Consider the following 26575-nt stretch of genomic DNA (forward strand, 5'->3'; position numbering starts at 1 on the left):
ACAACCTCGCTTCCGACTTTGTATTCAAATCAGTCTTACACGAACCCATGAAGTTTATGCGAACTCGGCAGAAGTCGCACCTACTTCCCCCACAGACACACGACCACCTAGCAGTCATAAGACGTGAATTCACCCGCCAATCCCTCTGCAAAAATTGCCTTCCCCTCTTCAGCGACTACCAAAGGTTTATTAGGAAGTTTACTAAGTTGTGGAAACCGAAGCTGTGCCGGCCATGCGCAAAAGTCCATCCGAGATTTTTCTTTGCCGGGCGTTGGGATCGCTCATGTATGGGACAGAAAGGGTATTTCGCTTTGTGTGAGCATGCTAGGCTGGAGGCTGATTTTGGGAAGGATCATTGGAGTTATGGCGATTATATGGACCTTCGGATTGTTGATGCAGACGATAGGCGGTTGGGTCACTTGGATGACACATTCGACTGTCTAAATGGGTGCCATGTTTCTCTTGAATACTCCTGTGTGCCCCAAGTTCATGGCATCAAGACTATTTCTATGTTGAAGATAGACCGACCGCAACACCTGGATAATGCAACGTTGCGAATGCTTTTGCGGGAGAAATTGGAAGGGTTGGACTACTTGTGTGTTCATGCTTCAGATCAAGTCAATGCTATCGTCGATAAAATCACGGACACTGAATGCGACTGTTTTATGCAACGACACAAAACAGACCAATACCCTCTGGTAGAGCTTCTCAACGACACAACTGCATGCAACAATCATGTTTACAGCTGCCGTCGTTTCGATGCCATCTACATCTGAAAACGCGTGTAAAATCACATTGTCCTCGATTTTAGAATCAACTGCTACCCCGCCTGCTCGCCGTTAAGTACAAGCTGGCTAACCAACCTGCGCTACCGACACAAACGAGACTCCATTCTCAACAGAAAAGCAACAAAGCGCATTCTCTGGTGCGATGGCCTAAATTGTGCCACTGGTTCCGGCCATCGCTGGCGGAATATGGTACAGATTTGGCACCAGCATGGTGCAGTTCGAGCGGTTGCTGGGAACTTTCCACAGGACGGTAGAGTCATAGGCACTCCGGAGATGCAGGCCTACTGGACGGCGATGGACGGCTCATACTATTGTGTAATGTGGGATGCACTTAACGATTACGACATGTATTGGCGCCTTTAATCTAAAATCTTCTTAACTATCCCACTGACAGTATCAGGCTGTGTAAGATTCGGCGTATGTCCACTCTTAATCTTATGAACCTTAACCTCCCCACTCATCATACCCTTCAAGAACTCCATCATGCCATACTGATACTCGGTAAACACAAGTTTATCTTCTTCACAGATGATGTAGTGTACTTCTGCGTCTTGGTAGCCGGGGTATGTAAGGGCTTCCTTGTAAGATGCGGTGGAGTGCTGGGGCATTTGTTTTGCGAGGCGCAGAGCTTCCTCGGCTGGGGAGTCTGAGTAGACAAAGGGTGCTGATTCGGGTGTGAGGGTCATGTAATCGTCCTGAGAATGTCAGCTTGATTGAGAAGATGGGAGGATTGAACTTACCTCGATGATGAGGAATTCTGGGGGTTGAAGGAGAGACATGACTGATCCTCCGACTGGTAGCGCAACACCAGCCAAATAGACAAGTTTGCTCACGCCGCCTTTCTTTCCTTCAGCTTGTCGCGCTTTTTGTGAAAGCTTCTCCAAACACTGAGTCGCTGGGACACCGCCATATGAGTGAGCCAGAAGAACCACGTCTTTGTCATCCTCCAGTAGCTTCTCCACCACAGATGAGATCTCATTCACATCATCGGTCATGGTAGCAGGTTCTTGACCCTCCTTCCGTCCAACGGAGGGTAGATCCACGATCCGAGAGTCGACCCCATCGCGCGAAAGGCTCTGGGTGAGGGGTTCGTAGAGAGTCGGTGAAGCGAAAGAGCCAGGGATGATGACAACGACCGCCATGATTGAAGACAGAAGACAGAACAGATTGACCGACAAAGCTTAACAGGTGGGATTTTGAGGTTAATAGGAATAAGCTCATATATACCTCAGTCCGTGCCTCAACGTCGCATCCGACAGGGCTGGAAAGTCTCAGGGTCCTTTGTGAATTGCCGAGACGGAAATACGACCGCAAAGGGAGGTGTTTTCCTGAGGGGATTCGCGGTGAGCCAATCAGATGGTGGGCAGCTGAGGTAGTGGAATAACGGCTCTTGAAGTAGTGGGCGAGCTTAACCGAAACGAACATTAACCTCGTTGACATGCATTCTTATCGCGCAATCAGTGCCCTGTCCCTACGAGTGATTTGCATCTTCGTATGGTGCTTGGCATTTCTTGCTGACGGAAGACAGTTTCAACATGTCGTCCATGTATTAACTTGACGATTTGGTGCGTCGTTGTTGGGAAAGAACGTTGGAATTATCATAGATGACGAAATAATTTGGTCACTTTATGGCTGGACAGACTAGCCATTGGGCTAATTTATTCTAGTAGCCTAGCTTGACAAATATCTTTTCCATCCCCCACCTAAAAGCCCGGGCAGCAGATGCGCATTCGTGGGTCCAATTGGTCGAATCGTTCGATGATTGTCGCTAAATTCCTTTACGATATTCAACAAGTACCGGGTGATTCTCTCACACTATTATCTCAGATTCGAGTATCTTTAAATGCTCTTGGATTGTTTCCATGAAATTTTATTCACTTTGAGTTTGTTCTAGAATAACTTACTGGATACCACTCACTGTCTTGCGCTGAACCTACCCTATCGACCTATCTTATCATCCGCAACGCTAACTCCACCAAAGCCTAGCGTCATGACCCTGCGTCACTGGTCGCCACCAAACATGGTTTAGCGCAAGTAGGACAAAGGAGCAGAGACTTTTCTCAATATCAAACCCTCCTTTCATCTCACAACGGAAAACATGCAACATCTCCGTCTCAACACCTCACATCTGCGAATTTCACCTCGCATTTCTTCACTAACAGCACTCAACTCATTCCATTCTTCTTCATTTCTGATGGAAGGCAACAAACGTCGTGGCGGTGGTCGCGGCGGCGGTCGCGGTGGCAGTCGTGGCCGTGGCGGTAGCAGTCGCGGTGGCAGTCGTGGTGGCGGCGATAGACCTGTTCATATCGGTGGCAAGCTGGTCAACCCCGTCAATATACTTCCTGAGAGAAGAATACATGAACAAAGGGAACGGCAGAAGGAAGAAACCGTTGATATCGAAGTTCTTAGTCCTGCAAAGGCTGCTTCCGCTCCCGCCATGGAATCAGGCGCTTTTAGCAATCGTCGCTTCGAAAGCCTTCTAGAGAACAAGAAGGTCGACCATACCATCGTGCGCACCATCACAGACGACATGAAATTCGAGTACATGACGCCTGTTCAGGCCCAGACTCTGGATGAGCTTCTTCCTCCTAACCGTAGCGATTGTCTCGTTCAGGCGCGTACTGGAACGGGTAAGACAATGGCTTTCCTCCTGCCTGCGCTGCAGACTATGATCAACCAAGGCCGTGGCAAGGGTTCTATCTCGCTGCTCGTCATTTCACCGACCCGTGAGCTTGCGCAGCAGATTTCAGCTGAGGCGACCAGGGTCTTGAAGAAGTTCCCTCAGTATCGCGTGCAGGTTGCTATTGGAGGTACCAACAAGGACCGCGAGGAAAGGGGTATTCTTGCCGGCTGTGAGATCCTCATTGCTACGCCTGGTCGTCTATTGGATCACTTGTCCAACGAGGAGATTGTTTACTCTCTGCGCAACCTTGATACTCTGGTTCTCGATGAGGCGGATCGTCTTCTCGACATGGGTTTCCTCAGAGATCTTCGCTCCATCGTTTCGCATCTTCCCAACAAGGAGGCTACCAACCGACAGGGCATGCTCTTCTCCGCGACCATCGCTCCTCACGTCAAGCAGGTTGCTGAGCTGGTGTGCTCACCTCAGTACAAGTTCATCTCGACCATTCCCGAGGGCGAGATCAACACTCACGAGCGCGTTCCCCAAGATCTCATCAAGGTTCCTACCTTTGCAGATGTCACCGCCGCCATGATCGGGTGCGTGCGCGAGGAGGCCACCCGAGGCAAGGAGTTCAAGGCCATTCTTTTCGCGACCACCGCTGCGATGGCAGACTTCTACTCCGACCTTCTTCAGACTATGCCTGGTCTGCCCCCAGTCTCGGTCCTACACAGCCGCATGACGCAGAGCAAGCGCACAAGAATCACAAATGAGTACCGAACTGCTCGCAACGCTATTCTCGTGGCCACCGATGTCGTCGCTCGAGGAATGGATTTCCCTGGTGTCACCACCGTCATCCAAGTCGGTCTTCCCGCCGACAAGCAGAGCTACATCCACCGACTAGGCCGAACTGCCCGTGCTGACGCCGACGGCCGAGGTATCCTCATCGTCTGTGAGGCTGAGAGCTTCTTCCCTACCTACACCCTCAAGGAGATCAAGTTCAATCCCCGCGAAGCCGACGTCTCACCATTCCAAGACGTCATCGACCACGCCTCCAAGATGGAAGATGAGGACAAGGCTCGCGTCTACCAAGCCTGGTTGGGTTACTACAACAGCCACATGAAGGCTCTCCGATGGGACAAGACGCTACTCGTTCACGAAGGCAACAAGTTCGCTCTCCAGGGCCTCGGCGCTCCTGAGGTACCAGCTCTACAGAAGAGCACCGTTGGAAAGATGGGTCTGAAGGGTGTTAGAGGTCTTAACGTTACGGCTGATCGACCTCGCGCTAAGCACGGAGCTCCTGGAGGCCAAGGTGACAACGGTCGCGGTAAGCGAGGACGCAAATAGAGAATCTGGGTACGATATTGTCATGAATAGATACCGGCGGGAATGGAGTTAAGGACATTGCAGAGTGGATTTATGATACGATGATACTGCATTAGACTTTACATAGTGGACCTGATGACTACTGTTTACCTACGATAATTCAAGACTCTGTTATAGAATGAAACTGTTATAGAATGGACATACAAGGATTATTTGATGCCGGGTTGATAATTGGTGAATGGCTAGTGGAAGATAGATGATCCGCAATGGCCTAGAGTATGACTGTACAATTGACAGATCATATTCACCACAGCCCATCCTGCAATCTCAATCTCACCCGACCAAGAACTTTTGCATTTTCAAACAAAAAAGAAGGAAAGTCCGCAATGCAACATCAATCTCACTTTGTCTCCAACCATGGAAATCTGCATCTTTATGTTCCATCCCGATCTGTCCCTGAATTGACCTCACAAGCATGGACCACGTCACATCTGGATGACATCCAACTGGTAGACGGATGCTACTCCCCAGAGTTAGAGTCGTCGTCGGAACGGAAAACTGAATTCTCCCGATCCTACAAGACCCAGTCTCGTCTCGCATCCCGGAACGGCGCGCTAGTCCTGGTCCACGCACCCTCAAATCCCACCACTAAGAACTTTGCTTCTGGCTTTTCTTTTTTTATGTCGCTTCCGGTTGAGGTCCGCCTTGGCATTTATCACCATCTTCTCGTCTCCGAGAATCTTCCCGTGCTGTGCTCCAGTGGGAAATTTCGCGTACTTGCTGAAGAACTATACGATTCGGACCTCAAGATCCATCCGCAGATCCTTCAGACGTGTAAGCGAGTCAACACTGAGGCAACCGAGATTTTGTATGCGGCAAACGTTTTCCGGAGACGGTTCTACTGGCCTGTCACTTATGGTCGACGCGGACGGAGTAAGCACTTGCCACTCAAGGAATCGTCGCCTGTTAGTGCCGCCAATTTGGATAGTATCACAAAGATTCGCCTCTTTCGGGAACATAACGCTTGGCTACGCGATGGGAGACTAAGAGTTCTGGACGAATTTCCTCGGTTGAGAGAACTTCAGATCCACATGGACATGAACTATGCCGAGAATTCATCTTCGGCACTGAAAGAAACCCTGCTCGCGATCCATCGTCACCACCGCCACCTGCCTAGCCTCACAGTCAAACTCCGCCTCCCCTTCAACCAAGCATGGAAAGACTGGTGCAACGAATACACCAACAAACCCATGGGTTTCAGTCTTCACATGCGAAAGATGCAGGAACTGCAAGACTGGATGACGTCTGCAGGCAATATCTTCACCGGCAGGCAGACGAACTGGACGTTTCTGATAAATCTGGCACCACACTGCGGGCCTTCTGCAACGGTTATTTTCTCGACGGGGCTGTTCGGAGCCGAAGAGGCGCATGTGTCGTGCTGCATCGACATCGATGGCAAAAAGACGTTTAGCAAGATGCCGACGAAATGTGACAGGTCCGATCTGATATAGTCGAAGAAAATGGTCAGATAATAGACAAAAAGCAATCCGATATGGATCTGAGACATTTCATAAGTTTCAGAGTAAGCGTACGGCATTTCGATCTGTCATTTGCCCCTACGGTTATTGAAGGCGTCCAATCGAGATGCTCTTTCTACAGGGGGTGCGCCACTGGAGTGCTTATACTCTCGGCTCTATGCTTGTTCTGTCGGATGTATGCTTGTTGTCTCCTCCATTCCTGACGTAGATATGCAGTACCTGCGTCTTGATGCTCGTAAATCTGTCGAAACAAACGATGTCAAAGCGTTTGCATACCCATTTAGCGACCGTTGAGACGTGCATATCGCGCATCAGTTAAAAGATTTAAACATGATCCCCCAAGAAAACACTGAAAAAGGCAAAGGTTTACTAAGAGAAAAAGAAAAGAAACCGTATTGCAGACCCTGGTCAGAAGCTTGGCGATCGTGCACTAACTTGATGGGATGAAGCTACTCCCAAAGAAGCATATAACTCCATGCCCTGGCGAATGTAACCACATTCAATCAAGATACTTTTCTGCATTTCTTCTGTAGGCGAAAAAAAGAAAGGAAAAAGAAAAGAAAAATATGACATTGTAGATGTTTGTCATTAGTTGACCCTGGTATGCGTCGAGTCTAGTCCACCACAATGCGTAAAGGCATTTTCTGATATGTGATTTAACGTGCTTCATAAGGGCGATTTCGCCCGCCACAATTCTTCGTTTTGTCTTGGTTTTGTGTTTTGCTAATTTATTGTTAATTTACTATACTCGTATTTTACTATACTCGTATAATGGTTACTTTACGGGCAGCCCTGCTGCTATGCGTGGCATATGTTTCGCAAGTCACATATGCGCTCTCACTAGATGACATCCCACCATGCTCTGTAAGTCCGCTTACTCATACAACCACACTATCCCTGTACTGACGAGATAGTTACCATGTGTGTTTCAAGTAATGAGCAACCCGATGGCTACGAACCAGAGTATCGATGAGATGTGCAAGAGCGAGGAGTTTAGTCGGACGATTCAAAACTGTATTTCGAAGGTTTGCACGATTAGGGAGTCACTCGGTACGTCGTCTGCCTGCACGACATGGAAATATAGCTAACAGGGTATAGAGTTCAACGACTTCGTCAGCACAGTGTGCGATGTCCCAGAGGAAGACTACCGACCGCTTTACCGGGCTATCATCATTGCTTGGGCAGCTATCAGCACGGTGGCAGTGGTGTTACTTGTCCTTTCCAAGATATTCGTTACGACACCTTGGGGTATTGATGATACTTTTTCTATCTTCACTTACGTATGTCAACCTTTCGCACCATTCTCGATCTACAGCAGCTAATGGTTGGTTTTAGTGTATAATTGTTCCATGCACGGTTTTCTTTCTTCGCAGTAAGTACTCATTCGAATAGGATAGCAGATCGTGTACTTACATCAGCCACAGCCATTGATGCCGGTTTTGGATCTCTCAAGACACTATACCAGAGCAACGACCTCACAGGCGTCTTCAAGGTATATCCAGAAACGCTCGTCTCACTCAATAACACTAACAAATCCACAGAACGTGTTTATCTGGCAAGTCCTGTTCATGGGTGGCATCTGTGTGGTCAAGATGTCGATTCTCTTCTTCTACCTCCGAATTTTCCCCGGTCAAGTCTTCCGACGTATGGTCTACGCTACAATGGCTGTCAACGCCGTCAGCTCCATCGTCATCATCGTCTGCAACCTTACTGTGGGACGCACCGTTGAGGTTGTCTGGGGTGGAAAATCGGATCTTAGCGTTACTATGGAGACATACGGTCAAGCTTTGAAGATCACAATGGCTCACTGCGTGATCAACTTTGTGGTTGACGTTTGGATGCTTATTCTGCCGATGACCCAGTTGTATAACCTGGGGTTGAGGTTGGATAAGAAGATTCGGGTTATGTGCATGTTTGGTATTGGAATCTTGTAAGTTGGCCTCATTCTAGTGCTGATTCCTTCGGCGTGCTGACATGTCACAGTTTGACTGCGGTTAGTCTTGTACGATTGGTCATGACGGCAAAGATCCTGCCCAATCTAAGTGAAACAGGTAAGATGACATTATCGAGTCAGTGACGACCATTTGATGTACTTCATTTGCTGACGGTGCCACAGATTCCAACACGCATTCTTCCGTCATCTGGGCCAACATCGAACTCAACGTCGGCTTCGTAGTCGCTGTCGTGGCACCCATACGTCAACTCTTCCAACTCATCTTCAACGGCTTCAAGCAACCCGACAGCCCAAATAACAGTACACAGAAGAGCAGCCGATCTCGCACAGCAGTATTTGTGGATCGATCTATGATTCGAATCAAGGATGGCGATGAGGAAGAGCTTGTTATTTCAGATCCTGGAAATTTGGGCGGTACGACATTGGCGTCTTCGAGCAGCAGGGGAACAGGGAAGAGGGAAGGCCATGAACAGGATCTTGAGCTGAGTAGCTTGAGCATAATGAGCAATGGCAAGGGTCAATAGTGGAGGGTTTATTGTATGACTGACGAACTTGGGTGGCTACTCTGATCTTTGGTGTTATCTTATCGGTATCTTATCATCTGCATGATGTAATCGCATCTGGAGCAAGTCTCCTCGGAATTAACTTTGCCCTGCTCCGTGCCTTTGAACAATTGTTTGTCCCAAGCAAACAACTTCAGGAACAGGAACACACTTCAACTAAAACGCCTTGGCTCTCCCGGTTCATACTAAAATTATCCTGTCAAGCAAAAGACAAGACTCTTAGTCTCGGGAATCAAGCGGCGACCATCTCGGCGGCCCGGAACAAGCATCACACCAATTCGCAGACCCGCCAATTATGTGTCGTGACAAAAACTTGGCACAATGCTGTGACGTCAGGGAATGACAAGCTACGTAAATGTGCAGCGAAAGAACAAAAAGAATTGGCTCTTTGTCTTTTTGTCAGGCGGTGTGTCGCATGCTATGCCATCATTGTGCTCCCTGAAGACCCTGCCAGGGACTGAGACTTGAGGCTTATATACTTCCGATGATCTGCGACACTTTCCAGGGTCGTTGGGCATCAAGCCAACCTCAAAGTTAATATTGCCTGCCAGCTGAAGAAGGGTCGGGGTCAAACTCTACTCTACACATCAACCGCCCAAGATGAACTACGCCAACATGATTGAGGAGAAGAACCTCAAGGTACGTCCTGGCTATCTCTCTTGCTACTGTCACTGTACTAACTGTCCAGAAAACATTCATCATCGCCACACTATGCTCTACCCTCGTCGGAACCTTTACCTCGTCGATGGGTCTCTACGACCGTGTCAAAGAGAAGCGCAAACAGGCCAAGCGCGACACCACCCAAGACGAAGAGATCAAGAAGCTCAGAGCCGATGTCGAAAAAGCCTCCCACGAACGCGACCGCGCCGCCTCCGACCGGCAACGAATACGAGACGAGGTCGAAAACTCCTTTGAGCGATCGGGTGCCCTCATCAATCGCGAGTTCGAAGACGGATACAGGAGATATGGCCAGAGATTTGCCATCGGGGATGTCATTACGGAGAATAAATTGCAGGCGCAGGTTATTGCCATGCAGCAGACTGTGATCAATGTTCTCCAGGATGCGCTGTATAGTGGACGACCGCTTGATCGGGCGGATATGTCTAGACTTATTGCTGCTTCTGATGCGGCGAGGGAGGGATCCCTTGGCGCATTGCGACAACAGCGAGAGCGATTGGAAGATCGTGGCCCTTCACCTCCACTTCCACCTCCCCAAGTCCTCCCTCCTCCTCCTCGAGCGCCTACCGTGGTCGCAGACGAATCTCTGTACTGTCGGTACGCCCTCGACCTACAACACATCCCCGAACAAGGCCTTGCTGCAAGCTTCATCCCCCGCGGCGATCATCTCTGCCCCGCCTGCGACGTACATATTGATGTGGATGACGATGACGGCTGGGCAATTGGTAAGACAGCTGTGCGTCTGATCAACGACCACGGTTACAAGCGTGAGATCGACGAAGAGCTCGAATTCCACGTCAGTCCGCGCTTCGTCGTCAAATGCCATACACCCGAAGGAGAATTCGCATGCGTACTATGCAGCCGCTTCCGGGAAGAGGACGTCCTATGTCCCACCGCCGACACTTTGATCAATCACATCGGCCGAGTACACAATGTTGCGGAGATGGAGAGGGAGCTAGACTTTGAAGTACGTTCTCTTGATCTGGATAGAAGGAGTATAGCACCTGTGGATATGAATAAGAGGATCATGCCGCCAAAGTCGGTAGGAGGCTCGTCGGGGAGGAGTGTTGTTGATGATAGACGGAGTGCGAGGGCCATGAGTGTTGATAGACGGAGTATGGGTCGGAGAAGTTTGGATGGGAGGAGTGTTGCGGGTAGGAGTGTTTACTGAGTAGCATACGGTTTTGCATAGCGATTGTTTTATTGAGCGTTTAACAGCTTAACACATAAGTACCCTAGTCTCCGTCGCTGGTTTGTTACCTATGACACGACGTCCTTTTCGTTGGAGCTACTACTACCCCTCAACATTATACGTTATCACAACGAGATGGCCACTTTCAGAACCTCATCACTTGGACACGCAATGAACAAGGTAGCGTTAATTTATTTCTCAGTCGTAGCGGACCATGATGCCTACAGCACAAGGCTTCTACTCCTCAGGCAAGTTGATATAAAAGTTCCTCTCAAAGGCATGCTCGGAACCGAGCAACGGGCCGAGGTCTTTGTTTTGGGCCTCTTGCCGTTCTTTCGCCGCACTCGGATCAACCTCCTGTAAAGCTGCCATGTATGCAGCAGCTGCCGACGCATACTCGTTATATTGGCATTGAGGCTTGGGGTACTGTCATTGTTAGCGGGCTTGAAAGGTATGATAGCTGTGAACAATTACATTCAGGGTGACCCATTGATACAAATCCTGGTCGTCTGGTTTGCACCCATCATTGTCGAAAACGGTCTTGGCTTCTTCTTTTGTCTTTTGAGCCGCCTTACCGACTTCAAGCACCTTTGCTTTGCCGTATTGAAGGCGTATCTGGGCTGCCATGGCGATGAATTTGTGTTGGACCTTGAGATATGTAGATGTAAAGATATGCTTGAAGCGTATGGATTGAGCTGTAATTGAGAGCTGGCATAGCCTTTATATACCCAAAACCTCTTGGTTGATCACCCGCTTTGCTTTCAATGTCTTATATGACGTCTAATTCATGTATATCAATCCCAAAAACTGGGCATCACTCTTATGCGGTTGAAGATAAGGTCAGGTTTGTTGAATAGTGCTGTGCCAATGGCAGCTGAAGAACAACGCCAGACGCGCACGGTCACTGCTCAATTTCCTCAATTGATGTAGTATGACTTCGCAATACTGAGACATACATATACTAGACACGCCACTTGCGTGTATTTTGGTGTTGATCTTTTTAATAACGCGCTCTGATCAGCCAAGTCCGAAGAACAACCCACCGCTTCCCCTCAATTACCTCAGGGGAAGCAGGTTGTATCTTGAATATTTACCTACTTGTCGGGATAGTCAACAAATAAGCAAACCAAGTACATTTAGGATTATTCCATTAGCTCTGGATGAAGCGATCAACTACCCTGCAATACATTTAATCCTTGGTGATCTGCTATTCCTTAGCCATGCTGCATTATGGAAGGCCATATGATAATCTTTAGCCTATCCCAAAGACTTACGAACGTACTCCTGCTGCCAAAGGCCTTGTAAACATCATGGTCTCTTTGTTTAGACGAGTTATTTTAGAATGCACCGTAGTCAATGAAGATGTTAAAGGTGAGGGATAGTTTTGGATATCATATCCAAGCTCAAATCTGTTCATGAGCATGATACTCGGTACTTGGTAGTGTTTTGATGCAATATGACGTGCGCTTTATGGGGGGATCACCACTAGTATGTAAGCTGTCTTACAGCTCTTAATAGTTTAATCATTGGGAAAGCTTCCTTACGGTCGATGTCGCGATTGGGCTGATCCTTGGTTGCTGATCCTCCCGACTGGCAAGCAAGGACCTGATCCTGAACATCACTCTCTCGTTCTTACATCGTGACATCTTGGCCACTCCATCTTTATTTGTCTTTTCCATGGCTCGGGAAGGCGACAGGTAATCTTTCGTGTATCGTGGCCCATCACAAAAGACAAATCACCTAGACGGAGGCGACAGAAGCGTCTCTCTACGGAATTCTACAATCATGGCCAGGTATTGCAATAGACCTATATATAGGTAGGCATGCCTCATGTATATTTTGGTATTTATCTCTGTGATACCATTTCGACCCACCAGAAGTACACCCGTTCCTTGCAAGGAGATTTATGATTAAATTACTCCTCAGGCAAATCAATATAGTAATTTTGTTCAAAGTAATTCTTGTCAATAGAGAACTGTCTCATAGCCGCGTTGCGGGCATCTTCCCGTTCCTTCGCCGCACTCTCATCACAGCGCTGCAAAGCTTGGTTATATTGTGCTTCGTTGGCACGGTAATTACTATAGGACGCCTGAAGCGAGGGATACTTGTATAGCTATTGTCAGCGGACTTGAACGTTACAAAAGCTGGGGAGATCAACATTTTGACTACACCATTGAGTTAAAGACTCATCGTCGGACACGAGGCCCCTGTCTTTGCCTTTCTCGTACTCGGCTTTGGCCGCATCTTTCTCCTTTTTTGCTTGCTTGCCAGCTGAGAGAAGGGACTTCTTGACCTGCTCAAGTATGGCTTGGTCTTGGGCAGACATAGTCATGCGTGTTGGATGCGAATGGAGATAGTTGACGTTGAATAGAAGTGTAAAGAGATGAATGAAGAGGAGGGGGTGAGTTGGATAGGAAATGATCTTGATCTTATACCCAAGATCTCACCTGCTCATCCGCACGATACTTTCCACCACTTGTTGTTTCGATGCGCCATGACGTGAGTCTTATGAGAGAATCTTCAACACGAAAGAAAGCGGCGTAAGCTGTCTGCTAGTTCTTACCCATCAGATCTTGGGGAAAGCATCGTCGTCGGTAGGAGCGACATGATTGGCCTGGCTGAACCTCCCGTGCTTAAACTTCCGCTAGCAAGAACCTAATCTGGGTATCCGCTCTCTAGTTCTCACTTCTTGAGATCTCCCCCGCTTCATCTCTGTTGATTATGGGGTCTCCCTCCAAGTCTTCCAGCCAGTAAGAAGCGAAGGCTTTTCCGAGTTCTATCAACTGGAACGGCTCGTGACCATAGAAGCCTTGCCAGATATCCGAAAGCGACCCGCGACCTCTCGTTTGTGTATGGTGATTCGCTGCATTGCGAATCACTCCAGCTCCCTGTTCTCAAGGGAGGTGGGGTGTTACTCTATGTGAGTCTTCAGCATACTGGATATCAAGATGAAAGTGTGAAAGAGACCTTGGATCTGGGAAGGTTAGCGAGATAAGCTTTGTAGGTGCATCGCTAGTCTCATCTTCACACCTCAGCTCTACCAGATGCCCGGAAAGACCGATGTGAGATCTACAAGATCCCCATTATCGTTCATGTAGATCAACAGAAGATTCACTGTACTCTACATCACAATAAAAATTTTATCTCCGCGTCCAAGTCCATTTCCAGTCCTGAATACATCTCTCCCAAAACTCCTCCGCCCACTTCCTTTGTGCATCCGTCTCGTCCGAGCATTCTCGACGAACACAGACCATAGACTCCAGCAGTCGAAGTGCCTTGTTTTTATCATCACCCTCGTAGTAAGCCCTCGCAAGGCTATTCTCGGAAAACATCGTCCTCTCGTGGATCTTTCCCAGATTCTCTCTTTGGAGAACAACAAGTTCCTCCCACTGCCTCACAGCTTTCTCCGTCTCCCCAGCTTTTGAGTACGCTTCAGCAAGGCGCGCTCGGACATATAGAGTCTCCTTATGAGATTTTCCAAAGACTTTCTGTTCGATTGGAAGAACTTCCTCGAAGATAGGGATAGACTCTTTCACCAGTTCGTTCTGCAGGTAGGCGTTGGCAAGGTGGTTCTTGGCTATGAGCAAGCTCGTATCATCAGGTGGTAGCTTGTCTTTCGCGACAGATACAGCAACACGGAGGGCTTCGATGGCTTTTTCAAAGTTCTCTTTGTACACCCAGCATTTTCCAAGTTCCGTCGTCAGTGCGAACTTGGACTTCGGGCTTCGCTTTCCACTGATCCTTGACAATGCTTCTAGGCAGCTGATTCCCTTCTCGGGTTCCTTATTGAAACGATATCCCTTTGAAAGAGCACACGAAACCGCGACGAGAGCAGCATCATCTTTTGAAAAGTTCTTTTCGTAGACCTTTATGGCTTTACCCGCCAGTTTTATTGCCTTGGGAGCTTGTCCGATCTCTGAATATGTCTCTGCAAGATTGATCTGAACACGCAACCTTCGGCTGGATTTGGGTTCGGATTTGTGAAACCGAGAGAATGCCTGTTCTAGCAATGTAGCTGCCCCCTCGAGGTCCCTTTGGCGTACAAGCCACAATCCAGCTTTAGCTGCCAATTCAAAGCGCTCGTCGAAATCCATCTTCAAGTGTTTGCAATCTTGAAGGACCCGGGTGACATGTGTTCGATACTTCTCCCACAGTAGTCGATCCGAAGGTTTGTCATCAGGTGTCAGTTTATTCAGCCGCTTAGTCGCCAGCTTTGTGAGTTGTCGAGAGCTGTTGTTCTGCTGCTGCCATACCCGTGTGGACAGATATATGACTGTAGGTATGTCATACGACTGACCGCCAGGATTAGTGCGGAGAACAAAGGAACTGCACAAGATACCTATAGACGCCTCCAATCCACTTTTCCCTTCTACGTTGAGGAGGGATCGTGGAATGGAGCGAGAGTCAATTCTTGAAACGAATTCAAGTATTGCCCACGCTTCTTGGTGTTGCTTGCGAAGCGCTCTGAATGATCGACTGAACGATCCTGATATGGATATTACCTTGGTCGCTTCACCCGCAGACTCACTGTACTCTTTAGCAATGAAGCTCAGAGCGTCGCTATCGCCACTTTTCAACGACTTAAGAAGCTGGTCGACGGTGAGCTGGGGATTGTCATTAAGGTATCTGGCAGCATGAGATATGGCGAGAGGTAGGTTTTCCAACTCAGCAAGTAGCTCTCCAGTCTTGTTCGCGTCAAGTGATAAATCCTTGTTGAACAGAAGGTTCTGAAAGAGTGAAAGTGATGTCTCGGAGTTCAGTCCCTCCACCTTGATCACTTGGCCTACCTGATTACCAACGGCTGCAGTAGCTACTTTCATAGACCGTGTGATGAACAAGATGCGACCCTGACTGCTCCTTGGCAAAGTAGGAAGAGGATCGTAGTCATCAACGTCATCAATGATCAGATCCCATCTTCCTACTCGCTCAGCTTCTAAATAGCGGCACAGAAGAACCCTCGGATCCGGACGCGAATACTCGTGCTCGTAGATCTTGAACAGATTCAGTTCCCGGGCGATACGGTTACAAGATTCCTGAAGACCAGCAGCCGAAATCCAGAAAACTGGGTAGTTCGGGTATTGCTGATGAACATTATCCGCAAAATGAAGCGCAATCTGAGTCTTACCAGTTCCAGCTAATCCCACCAAGGCTGCCCTCTGATGGCAATCCCGAGAGAAAGATGCGTAGAGCTTATTGGTGTACTCGTCTCGGGGAATGAAGGTCGGCGATACCTTCATGGGAACTGAGAAGCAGGGCATAGATGGAATGTCTGCGTGCGACGAGCGGTATAAAGGTTCATCGGCATAGCCTTCCGGTGAACTTTGCCTGGAAATCAGATCTGGTTGAAGCCTCTGTGGTTGACTCTGAAGATGGTTAACACAATGGTATTGATGATTTCGGAGCACTTACTGATATAAGTCGTTCAAGATGCGGCCCAGCACTTTCTATCATACAAATTAGTCCCTGCCATCTTCTTCATCGGACGTTACTTACTCTGCTTGAGAACCAGATTCTCGACACACTTCCGAAGAAGCATACTTTGCACCTGACTATCAAGATATCTGTACGTAGCTGCTTGAATCTCCCCTTTCTTCCTATACTCCTTCATACCAACAGGCTTCAGACCATGCTCGACATTAAACCGAAAATATCGACTCTGGTCATAATGTTGACGCCAACGCCTCATCGAAGACTCGGCTATCCTCTCAGCATCTGTCGTCATTTTCGCAAGCGTAGTCATGAACTTATCGAGACGATCGTTGATGTCGTACGTTCCCATATTGCCTGTGCCGATTGAGATGAAGCACTTAACAAGAGGTTTGATGTTGCCTGTTTCTGGACACCAAAGCTCGGTCGCCTCTTCTTCAACCTGTTCGACAGGGTTATTGGCGCCCAAGGCACCGTCGACAAATTCCATGTCTTCTATGGAGACGGGATCGAAGAAGGTAGTCGCAGCGGATGTCGCACGAGCTGCCTGACATATCGTCGCATTGATTGAAGTCTTGTATGTATGGTAACTTCTTAACCGATAGGTCGTAGTGCTGCTCTTAGATATTGCACAGACAAAGCTTTAGTGGTGAGTCGGAAGCTTGTACAAAATAGAAGAGTTGATTGCTCACACTTTACACGAGGGTGTATCATCTTCCAACATTTTGTCTGTCGGCGATAGGCCCCGATCGCGTATCGTTTTCTCAACTGCACTCTCAAGCATATTGGAGTCGAAGCGAGCTTGAGTCTGTCCTCGCAGATTAAATTTGGATTGGTGCATTCTTGACTTTTCACCAAAGACGACTCGAATGAGGTCATTGTAGGAGGCGATGCATTCATCCACATCCATTTTTAGCCGGCCGAGCATTATCGCGATGAGTCTACCACAGTAAGAGACAGCTTGTATCTAGTGAAGTGGGACTTACCCGCCCGTACTCGTACCACCTATCAAATCGAAAACATCACAAGGCTTCTGTGGCATTTCCCCCATCTTTTTTCGCGCAGCATTATGGCTATCCATGATTCTCTTTAGAACGAAGAGTGAAGATAAGCCACGGACACCACCGCCATCGAGAGAGAGTAGACAAATACCTTGCTCGTCCAGCAAGCTGACAGCAGTTTGGTCGGCCATCGTGCAGTACACAAATCACAGATGCATCCGCCTTTGCCCAGGGTGTAGTAAAGGCTTACAGGAATGGACCTTCAGGAAGATCTTGCGATAAAACAAAACAACAGGATTGAGGGGTTTCGATTTTCAGTTTTGAGATCAGGGTCGGGAAGCACATGCATGTCAGCCGGGTGGTACCAGCCCTGCAATTGTCATTGGCCATCCACGACACAGCCATCAGCACTGCCATCTTGGTGAGCGGTTAAATTGTAGAAAATATGTCAACCGAAGAGGTCTCTCAGGGAGTGAATGCAACTACGTGAGATGCTTGCAGCAGTTTAAATGGCCCCACCTGACAGCCAGCGGGATAGAGCGGCTTGCGTCTTAGAACACCTTGGGATTGTACTGTTGCAACCGACAGTAGGCACGGTATGTGAAGCTCAATAGGTTTCTTAACTGACTTTTCAATGGGGATATTACATTGTTTCTACAAACGAGGCGTAATCTGAATCGTAGGTTACAGACATAATAGGCCATCACAGGGTTGTATGATAGGTTCGCGTACTCATTGAAAGTTTGGACACAGAGGCTTATACGTTGTTATTATCACACAATCTTAACATGAGAAGATAAAGTTTTTGAATTAGGCAGCCGCGTGAAAATGATTTTTTTTTTTATAACTCTTCATCTTTCCTCCTGCAACAACCAACCCACGTGGTTTCTCGATCAACATTTCTCCACCTGCTTGCCCTTCCCACAGCGAAAATGGATGGTATGGAGATACTTCAGGGCTTCCACCAGTCCTTGCAAAAGTAAGTACAAGGTAAGTGCTTCCTCTGTCTAACGCAGACTAACCGCAGGTCCAGCCTTTACAACAATGAGGAGTTTTCTGACCTCACCATCAAATGCAAGGGCACCGAGATCAAAGTCCACAAGATGGTCTTGGCATGCCACTCACAACACTTCAAAAAGATGTTCAGCGGTCCATGGACAGTAAGTCTGCCCTTGTCGTTCTACTGCGGCTCATGCTAACGATATCCAGGAGAGCAAAGAAAATGTGCTCGAGATCAAGGACTTTGAGCCAGCTGTCGTAGAAGCTATGCTCCGCTTCATGTACGATTTTCACTACGCTGGAAACAAACACGCAGACACAACCTTCCATGTCAAAGTCCACGAATGCGCAGATTACTACGCGATGGATGTACTCAAGAATATGGCAGCCGAGAACTTTAGGTCGGTCGTGGGATGGGTTGTTACCCAGAAGGATCTTGTAGCGCTTATTGAATATCTATACGCATCACCAGATCTCGGTCTTCGTAATCTTATCCTAGACAGAATCACCGAAAGGATTGATGTCCTACTGGATCAGGACTGGTTTGATGGCGTGATGGTGTCAGTGCCTGAATTTGCAGCTGCCATGGTTCGTCGTATGCATAGGCGGAATCCTATGGCCTACAAGTGCTACAATTGCCATTTCAGTATGCCTTGGAGTAGCATGGGTAATAACCCGTCAAATTGCTATCACTGTAATGCCATGGTTCAATGGGGTGGTGCTGATGGGAGACTGCACTCGAATACTCTATAAGTTTCCTGAGTGGCAGACCTCTGAGGCATACAAGCTACACTTCGATATACCCAGCGGGCTCCGAAACGTCGCGTGATAAGATCATTTGACAAATATTGGCGCGCAACTCAGCGGCCCATTCTGCTTGAGGTCTCATTATAAACACTGAAGGAAATGTCGACGTGAGGTCTTCAAAAACAACCAGAACAGAAAAAGAACAAGAAAAACAAAAGAACAAGAATGAGAACACCAAACTCGACCCGGACCCCAACACAGACCTAGACAGCAATACACGAACACAAAACAACAAAGAACAGAGAAAAAGAAGGAATAGTTTTGGCTACCAACTACCAGACTACCCTACAACAACAATAGTCAAACACCCCGAATCAAGCCCCACGATAATTTCACAAGAGTGAGAAAAGAAGGAAAATGAAAAAAAGGGGAAAAGGGAAAAACAGAATACAGCTGAAACAATTGAGCTTTCATTTGTGCTATAACAAACGAGAATGGCAACGAGAACAGCACATGGTGTTTTGGTACGGACAGATAGGAAGAGAACAAATTCTCAAGAAGGGAAGCAGGGCAAATATGGACAAGACAAGTTGTTCAAGCATCGGGGTCATGATGCGTCAGAGTGCCACCAAAATTATTAAGAAAAGGATTAAAACACATTTGCACCCCATCATAAATGTACATCGTCGACGTCAAGTTGTTAAAGTCTGTTTCTTTGTTTTGAGCCTCTGCACTAAAAAACGCCACAGCGCCACACGAAACACGGTGCCTGAATCAAGGGACGGGTAACATCTACCGAGATCTAGTGATACGTACCGTACCGTGACTAAGAAAGGAAATACTTGGAGTAAGCAATCCCAGATCGTGATCGCAAAGCGAAAAGGGCGATGGAAAAGTTGGGCCCAAAGATCTGGATCGGCCCGCTAAGGTTAGCGCCGGTGCATTAGCCTAAAAGGAGGACTTTTCCCGGTCATCAAGTTACATCATTCGTGTCGCATTGTCATCCCTACATTTTACTGAGTGTTCAGTGCTTATTCACTAACTGCTTGACGCTCTAGCCGTGCTTATTGTCATGCATGAGAGAGGCTGAGAAACAATCGAGATATCGGGAACAAGTGAGGCGGGATGCTCCTCTTTATATTAAAACCACAGACACAGACCATAGACTACATGGATATCCCCATCAATTAAATAAGATAGAGTTTCATAACTTCCAAGGTCAAACAAGAAAACGGGCTGAGCGTTGTTTAGATATGCTACGCTAGTGCAGTGTCAATCCTATGACCTTTCTTGGCAACCCAACCCACTCACAAAAATTAAATTCCATCATGTTTATCTTTTTGTTCTCGCATTGTTCCTTTTCTTTTTCGTAAGGGACCAGGACCAGGACCAGGACCAGACCTAATATGGAGTCCGACATCGCAGACGACCTCGACAAGCTCAACATTAGAGATATTCTCAACGCAGATTCCCGACCGACTTTTATTATTGATTTAGATCCAGATGATGAAATCCCGTTGCAGTCAAAGGTTATTGAGCCTGTCTTCGCCAATACCGCGTTGAGTACGCATGAGAAGCTCTATGACGTGGTCCGAGGGGAGGAGACTTCACACGTTCAAACAGAATCTGTTTCATATGGCGATTTCAGGAATTGGGCAACAAGCATAACGACGCAGGATGATTCAAAGGATGTTTTCCCGCTCTTTTTCCTGTACAAAGATTTATTATGGACGGGATCAACTGTCGCGAAAAGATGGCGATTGATTAGTGGAAATCGACTTTGGCACCACAGCGCACCACCCAGGACATTATCTTCAAGTGCGCTTTCACGGGCGAGTACCCCGGGTATCAAAGATCCGGAGCGTGTCAAGGACTCGCCCAGACCACCAAAACCGGACCCTGAGCCTGAGCCAGAGCCAGATACCAAGGAAATATTCCAAAGCCCGACGGAAATAACAGCACCGGAACTGCCTTCAACAGACACAACACTCATCACATCAACACAACGAAAACAATCGCTCCTATCATGGTGGCGCGCTGGGACATCCCGAGGAAGCTCAGACCGTATCACTGGCAGTTCAAGCAGCGGATCATTCGTCCTGGGAAAGCCCGAGAAGGCCGTTGCAGATTGGACGGTTGCGAAGCCCAAGGGTGTTTTGACACCGTACATCAGGCTTTTGAGGGAGATTGACTGGTCTGAGACGCCTCTTGGACATATGGATACTTGGTCACCAGAACTGCGACAGGTGGCGAATTTGGTCATCACAAACCCTCATCCCGGTAAGATTCACGAACACGATACTGTCTCAATTTGCTGATTTCTATGTAGCGAGCTTGTTCTGGGGAAATGACATGACGATGCTGTACAATGAACAATACGCTATTCATTACGCCGGAAACAAGCATCCTTCCATGTTGGGTACCGGCGCATCAGGTCCCTGGTCAGAAGCATGGGATGTTCTTGGATCTGCTTTTGCCGAAGTCGTCAGAACAGGAGTCAGCCACCGAAGCGACAATGATGAATTAGCGCTATTCAGACGAGGGTTCTTGGAGGAAACGCATATTTGCTGGTCGCTCACACCATTATACGGCGGCACGAACCGAATCTGCGGCTTTTACAATGCACCCTTCGAAACAACCGACCTCATCCTGGGTCAGCGTCGAATGGCTACTATCAACAAACTAGGCGAATCTCTACGTAAAGCAACATCGATCAAGAGTTTCTGGAAACTTGTTCTTGAAGGACTAGAGGATAACCACAAGGATGTTCCTTTCGCGCTGGTCTACTCTGTCGGAGACGCGGAGGACGGTGATCATCAGTCCAGTTCTTCAGGCAGCACCATCTCAAGCAAGTCCTGTTACCTGGAAGGTACGATTGCGATCCCGAGAGGTCATGCTGCTGCGCCTGACCAGATTGATCTTAAGAGAAGTCATCAAGGTTTTGTGCCGTCTTTCCGCGAAGCTATGCGAACGCGCGGTGAACCTACTCTGGTTCGCATCCGGGACGGAACTCTACCGGAGGATATCTTGCAGGGGATCAAGTGGCGCGGTTTTGGCGAGGTTGGAACCGAAGCGATTATCTTCCCTGTCCGACCGACGAACGGTGAGAATGTTCTAGCGTTCTTGGTTCTGGGTGTCAATCCTCGCAGACCTTATGACGCCGGATACAAATCTTTCGCTTCGCTACTTAACAACCAACTCGCAACGTCACTCGCATCGATTATTCTCTTTGAAGAAGAAACCCGCCGCGGACGCGATGCTGCAGAGGCTGCCGCTTTGGAGAAGGAGGAATTAACGCAGCAGATTAACCTTCAAGCAAGTCGTTTGCGCAGAATGACGGAGTTATCGCCATTGGGAATGTTTCTTACCAGCCCGGAAGGAGTTCTACGCGAAGCGAATGATAAGTTTTACGAAATGACGAGTCACACGCGCGAAACACACGGTGATATGGCTTGGGTCGATTTGATGGGTACTTCAGGCAGTATCATGGAAGAAGGATGGCATCGTCTCACACAAGAACTGCTTCCCTGGTCCGGCGAAGTCAAGTTACGAAAGGGTGTCGAGGACCCTGTCAACATCCATGGCGAATCAATCGATCTATGGGTTATGGTCACAGCGCATCCTGAAATCACACCTGGTGGTACGCTGCGGTCAATCATGGGCTCTATCACGGATATTTCCCATCTCAAGTGGGCTCAAGGTCTACAAAATCGACGGTTGCAGGAAGCCGAAGAGACGAGACGACAACAAAATGAGTTTATCGATATCACATCGCATGAGATGAGAAATCCGCTCAGTGCGATTTTGCAATGCGCGGATGATATTACTTTGGCTATGGAGGCGGCGAAGACGAGCGGTGTACCCGCATCGCAGGATGTTCTAGATTCATGTCTTGACGCGTCGCAGACTATTGCGCTATGTGTGCAGCATCAAAAGTCCATTGTGGATGATATCCTCACCGTCTCCAAACTGGACTCGAATCTTCTTCTCATCACACCCGTGGTTTGCCAACCTCAAGCTATCGTGGAACGAGTGGTGAAGATGTTTGAGTCAGAGATGCTGGCAAAGGATATTACTCTTGAGATTCAGATCCATGATGAGTTCAAAGAACTTGCTGTGGACTGGGTTGCGATGGATCCTAGTCGTGTTCTTCAGATATTGATCAATCTCATGACGAACGCTATCAAATTCACGGCTTCATCTGAGAGACGCAGTATCAAGGTTACTGTCGGGGTATCAAAGACACCGCCAGGAGGTACACATACTCCAGGTTTTGCCTTCGCACCGACACGAGGCGAGCTCGGTAATGTTGTATCTTCGGAGGAATGGGGCACCGGAGAAGCTTTGTACGTGCGATACAGAGTTCAGGACACAGGCTGTGGTCTCACCGAAAACGAACGCCGAATCCTTTTTCAACGGTTCAAGCAAGCCTCACCGCGAACACACGCCAAATACGGTGGAAGTGGACTCGGTTTGTTCATCTCGAAACGTCTTGCCGAACTTCACGGTGGTCGTATCGGTGTTGCTTCAGAAGCTGGTAAGGGAAGCGACTTTGGCTTCTACGTACAAGCCCGCCGCTCAGCAGCACCCTCCAAAAAAGACCCTAACCAACCTGTCCTCTCACAAACACCATCTACCACAAATCCTGCCACATCAGGGCCTGTACGCACGCCGTCTGGCAACTCCGACATCCTCAACCCGACAAACAACCGACGACGACACGGCTCCGATGAAACATTCGATCCTCGCTCATTAACGATCCACATCGTGGAAGACAACCTCATCAATCAAAAGGTCCTGGTTAACCAACTCCGCAAAGTAGGCTGCACAGTAAGCGCCACCAACGACGGCGTCGAAGCCCTTGAATTCCTCAAAAAGACACATTTTTGCAAACATGACGGCTCCGAACTGTCCGTTATACTGATGGATCTCGAGATGCCCAACATGGACGGTCTTACATGTGTTTCCGAAATTAGACGGATGCAGAAGGAGGGTGGCATACTGGAGCATGTACCAGTCATTGCTGTTACAGCGAATGTAAGGGATGAACAGATTAGGACGGCGTTGCAGAGTGGTATGGATGATCTTGTGAGCAAACCTTTTAGAATACCCGAGGTTATGAGTAAGATTGAGAGGTTGTTGAGGAAGTATAATCGGTATTGATAGATTAGATTAGCGTTTTTAGGATAAAGGTTTTAATGGATATAGACTTTGGATTCATGATGAGTATCTAGTCCTTTGACGACTGCAACACGTGAGATATGAGCGCTTTGTAGCCTCCCACAGCGTTCTCCAAATCCGACACCTTGAGATGTTCATGATCAGAATGTGCTTCGAGAATAGACCCTGGTCCGTAGAGATATTTCTTATGGTGGCCTTCGAGAGATGGGATATCTGTTCCATAGTTGACCACTATTTTCTCGAAACCTGTCACCATATCAGCATCAGTCTTTCACGTAAAAGCGCTCACTTACCATCAACATCGTGATCAAGCGGCACAGGATCAACAGCATATGTACTGAACTCAACATTCAAGTGCGGAACACTGCCCTCAACAATCTTCTTGACCAACTCTTTCATCTCATGAGCTGTCCCAGCTCCAATCCTCACACTCGCGATAGCAGAGGCGTTCGCCGGGATAACGTTCGCAGCAATACCACCTTCGATCTTACCAATATTGATCGTAGTATTGCCAAACTCATCACTCGATGGAAGTTTGGATTGCTTCAGCGCTACCAGTCCGTTGACTAGACTGTCGATCGCGTTGCTCCCGGTCTCAGGGTATCCAGAGTGTCCTGCTTTGCCTTTCGCTCTGATAGTGAAGCGCAATCCGCCTTTGTGTCCTGAAGCCAGTTTGAGCTCTGTCGGCTCGCCAAAGATGACAGACTCCCACGACAAGTCGAGTTTGTTCGCAGCCTTCATACCATCACCACCAACCTCTTCACCCACAACAAACAATAGCGCGACATCACCCTCCCGAATCTCGTTCCTTTCAAACAGTTCCCGAACAGCAATAATTTGCGCCGCAACACTACCCTTCGCATCGACACTCCCTCTCCCCCAAATCTCATCGCCGCGTCTCTCATATGGCCAATATGGTGGAACAGTGTCGAGATGAGAAGTTACCAGAACGCGCGTCTTTCGCGTCTTGTAGTACGCGAATATGTTGTCGCGATCCTTTGCGACAGTCTGAGTTTCGACAGTGAAGCCTGCATCTTTGAGATAAGTTTGAAGGAAGTCGGTGACGGACTTTTCGGAGCCTGTGATTGAAGTCTCTTCGACGAGGGATTTATGGAGCTCGAGTAATGGCGACGAGGAGATGGTGTACGATAACGGACCAGTGAGCGGGGTTTGGAGTGCGCACGCAAAGGTCGCGAATAAGACATGTTTGATGAGTCTCATGCTGTGAAGATTTTGGCGTCAGATCTCGTCACGTCAATGATTCTGAAATTGTAGTGTATTGAGAGGGGTTGGTGTAACGAATGTCTCAGATTAGATCAGCGCTTCTTAGTCAAGCTCGACAGCCACTTATTTTACTCAACTCTCTTTAATTTACACATGTGATCATGAAAGCTCTTTGCTGTAATACAAGTATCACGCTGACCTAGGGCGACCCGACCGTGAAGCTATTCTAGTGTATCTCGACGTGACACTCGAATAAGAGGCTTCTCCAAAATCCTATACTCAGTCGGTCCAGCCAACAAACCCACCAAATCGGGATAATCCACCCCAAAATCCCCCAACTTAACAACCTCATACCCCATCCTATTATACCACGCCAACATCCTCGCCTTGCCGTCATGATGAAACGTCAACGGCACGAGAATCTCAAGCTGCATCCTCTCACAGCCTTGTCTTCTGACCTCATCTTCTGCAAAAACAGTAATCTGCTTTCCTAGACCGCTGCCTTGGTATTTCGCGTCCAATGCCAACATGCCGAATTGGCCGAGCTTGGGTGAGAGGATTTTGACAAAAACGCAGCCGATGGGTTCGCCGGTGGAATTGTAGGCGATTGCGAGCTGGGAGTCGGCTATGTAGGAGGCTATTCCGCTGGGTGATGTACGTTTGTATGAGGGGATGAAGATGTCGGCTTCGGCGGCTGTGTAGGCCGTGTTGACGATGTCGGCGAGGGTTGTGATGAGGGTTTTATTGGCTGCGTCTTCCGGGAGAGCCATTTTGATGACGACCTCTGGCTTGTCCATCTTGTCTGTTGTCATGATGAGGATTCAGTGCAAGATGCGGTAGAAAGAATGAAGGAATTGAATGGTTTATGACAGTGAGCCAATGATCAATGTCTGAGGGGATGAGGAATTATCGTGACAAGGTCTCACGTAAGTTGCCGTTGAAATGAACACTGCGCACCAATCAGAACATGCCCAGTTAGTGGTTCTTCTAGCGCTGATGCCAGTATCGGCTCCACCGGGAAGGCCAAAGGTCTCGTGTGAACATGAGGTGCCGAGTTAAACACATGAACACTCAAGAACAATAAGGTCCGAATAGCCTCATCTTCCTGACAGTATTGAACATTTCGGACACTCGAAAGTTGTATTCAAAAGCGGCTAGACTTGGCGATCCTTACTCTTCTCAACATGTAAGCATACGCCGCAATGACCTGACCGCAGGGTGTCCTCAGGGTATCATAAGAATTGGCCCCCGACAGCATTAGAGACGAAATAATTTGATCACCTTACGCCAGCTTAGGCCAGCATTTAGGCTACTTTATTTCTCTATCCTAAGTC

At 48.2% G+C, this 26575-nt stretch overlaps 10 protein-coding genes across 10 annotated transcripts; 6 read left to right on the top strand and 4 right to left on the bottom strand.

The window, feature by feature from the left end:
* Positions 1 to 1069: 1069 nt before the first annotated feature.
* On the bottom strand, positions 1070 to 1930 carry FIESC28_08723 (uncharacterized protein; the record flags this gene model as incomplete). Its single annotated transcript, XM_031162861.1, has 3 exons — positions 1070 to 1096; positions 1181 to 1483; positions 1529 to 1930. 3 exons carry the CDS (start codon positions 1928 to 1930, stop codon positions 1070 to 1072), a joined length of 732 nt encoding a protein of 243 aa, XP_031013090.1.
* A 956-nt stretch (positions 1931 to 2886) lies between these two features.
* FIESC28_08724 (uncharacterized protein) lies at positions 2887 to 4758 on the top strand (the record flags this gene model as incomplete). Its single annotated transcript, XM_031162862.1, has 1 exon — positions 2887 to 4758. One exon carries the CDS (start codon positions 2887 to 2889, stop codon positions 4756 to 4758), a length of 1872 nt encoding a protein of 623 aa, XP_031013091.1.
* A 365-nt stretch (positions 4759 to 5123) lies between these two features.
* Positions 5124 to 6248, top strand: FIESC28_08725 (uncharacterized protein; the record flags this gene model as incomplete). Its single annotated transcript, XM_031162863.1, has 1 exon — positions 5124 to 6248. The coding sequence occupies one exon, from the start codon at positions 5124 to 5126 to the stop codon at positions 6246 to 6248; it is 1125 nt and encodes a 374-aa protein (XP_031013092.1).
* An 884-nt stretch (positions 6249 to 7132) lies between these two features.
* FIESC28_08726 (uncharacterized protein) lies at positions 7133 to 8753 on the top strand (the record flags this gene model as incomplete). The annotated part of the gene is made up of 8 exons (XM_031162864.1): positions 7133 to 7139; positions 7209 to 7325; positions 7374 to 7555; positions 7611 to 7647; positions 7700 to 7767; positions 7817 to 8205; positions 8259 to 8326; positions 8392 to 8753. The coding sequence occupies 8 exons, from the start codon at positions 7133 to 7135 to the stop codon at positions 8751 to 8753; spliced, it is 1230 nt and encodes a 409-aa protein (XP_031013093.1).
* Positions 8754 to 9392: 639 nt separating this feature from the next.
* On the top strand, positions 9393 to 10736 carry FIESC28_08727 (uncharacterized protein; the record flags this gene model as incomplete). Its single annotated transcript, XM_031162865.1, has 3 exons — positions 9393 to 9431; positions 9481 to 10437; positions 10710 to 10736. The coding sequence occupies 3 exons, from the start codon at positions 9393 to 9395 to the stop codon at positions 10734 to 10736; spliced, it is 1023 nt and encodes a 340-aa protein (XP_031013094.1).
* Positions 10737 to 10899: 163 nt separating this feature from the next.
* FIESC28_08728 (uncharacterized protein) lies at positions 10900 to 11289 on the bottom strand (the record flags this gene model as incomplete). Its single annotated transcript, XM_031162866.1, has 2 exons — positions 10900 to 11088; positions 11137 to 11289. 2 exons carry the CDS (start codon positions 11287 to 11289, stop codon positions 10900 to 10902), a joined length of 342 nt encoding a protein of 113 aa, XP_031013095.1.
* Positions 11290 to 13802: 2513 nt separating this feature from the next.
* Positions 13803 to 17017, bottom strand: FIESC28_08729 (uncharacterized protein; the record flags this gene model as incomplete). The annotated part of the gene is made up of 4 exons (XM_031162867.1): positions 13803 to 16025; positions 16072 to 16106; positions 16156 to 16730; positions 16782 to 17017. 4 exons carry the CDS (start codon positions 17015 to 17017, stop codon positions 13803 to 13805), a joined length of 3069 nt encoding a protein of 1022 aa, XP_031013096.1.
* A 1005-nt stretch (positions 17018 to 18022) lies between these two features.
* FIESC28_08730 (uncharacterized protein) lies at positions 18023 to 18751 on the top strand (the record flags this gene model as incomplete). Its single annotated transcript, XM_031162868.1, has 4 exons — positions 18023 to 18069; positions 18124 to 18250; positions 18300 to 18677; positions 18737 to 18751. The coding sequence occupies 4 exons, from the start codon at positions 18023 to 18025 to the stop codon at positions 18749 to 18751; spliced, it is 567 nt and encodes a 188-aa protein (XP_031013097.1).
* Positions 18752 to 20242: 1491 nt separating this feature from the next.
* On the top strand, positions 20243 to 24007 carry FIESC28_08731 (uncharacterized protein; the record flags this gene model as incomplete). The annotated part of the gene is made up of 3 exons (XM_031162869.1): positions 20243 to 21116; positions 21166 to 23958; positions 24003 to 24007. 3 exons carry the CDS (start codon positions 20243 to 20245, stop codon positions 24005 to 24007), a joined length of 3672 nt encoding a protein of 1223 aa, XP_031013098.1.
* A 59-nt stretch (positions 24008 to 24066) lies between these two features.
* On the bottom strand, positions 24067 to 26053 carry FIESC28_08732 (uncharacterized protein; the record flags this gene model as incomplete). Its single annotated transcript, XM_031162870.1, has 3 exons — positions 24067 to 24263; positions 24311 to 25239; positions 25596 to 26053. The coding sequence occupies 3 exons, from the start codon at positions 26051 to 26053 to the stop codon at positions 24067 to 24069; spliced, it is 1584 nt and encodes a 527-aa protein (XP_031013099.1).
* Between the last annotated feature and the right edge of the window lie 522 nt (positions 26054 to 26575).

Source organism: Fusarium coffeatum (assembly GCF_003316985.1).
Source record: "Fusarium coffeatum strain FIESC_28 chromosome Unknown BRIP53273_contig_210, whole genome shotgun sequence".
Lineage (NCBI taxonomy): Eukaryota > Fungi > Ascomycota > Sordariomycetes > Hypocreales > Nectriaceae > Fusarium > Fusarium coffeatum.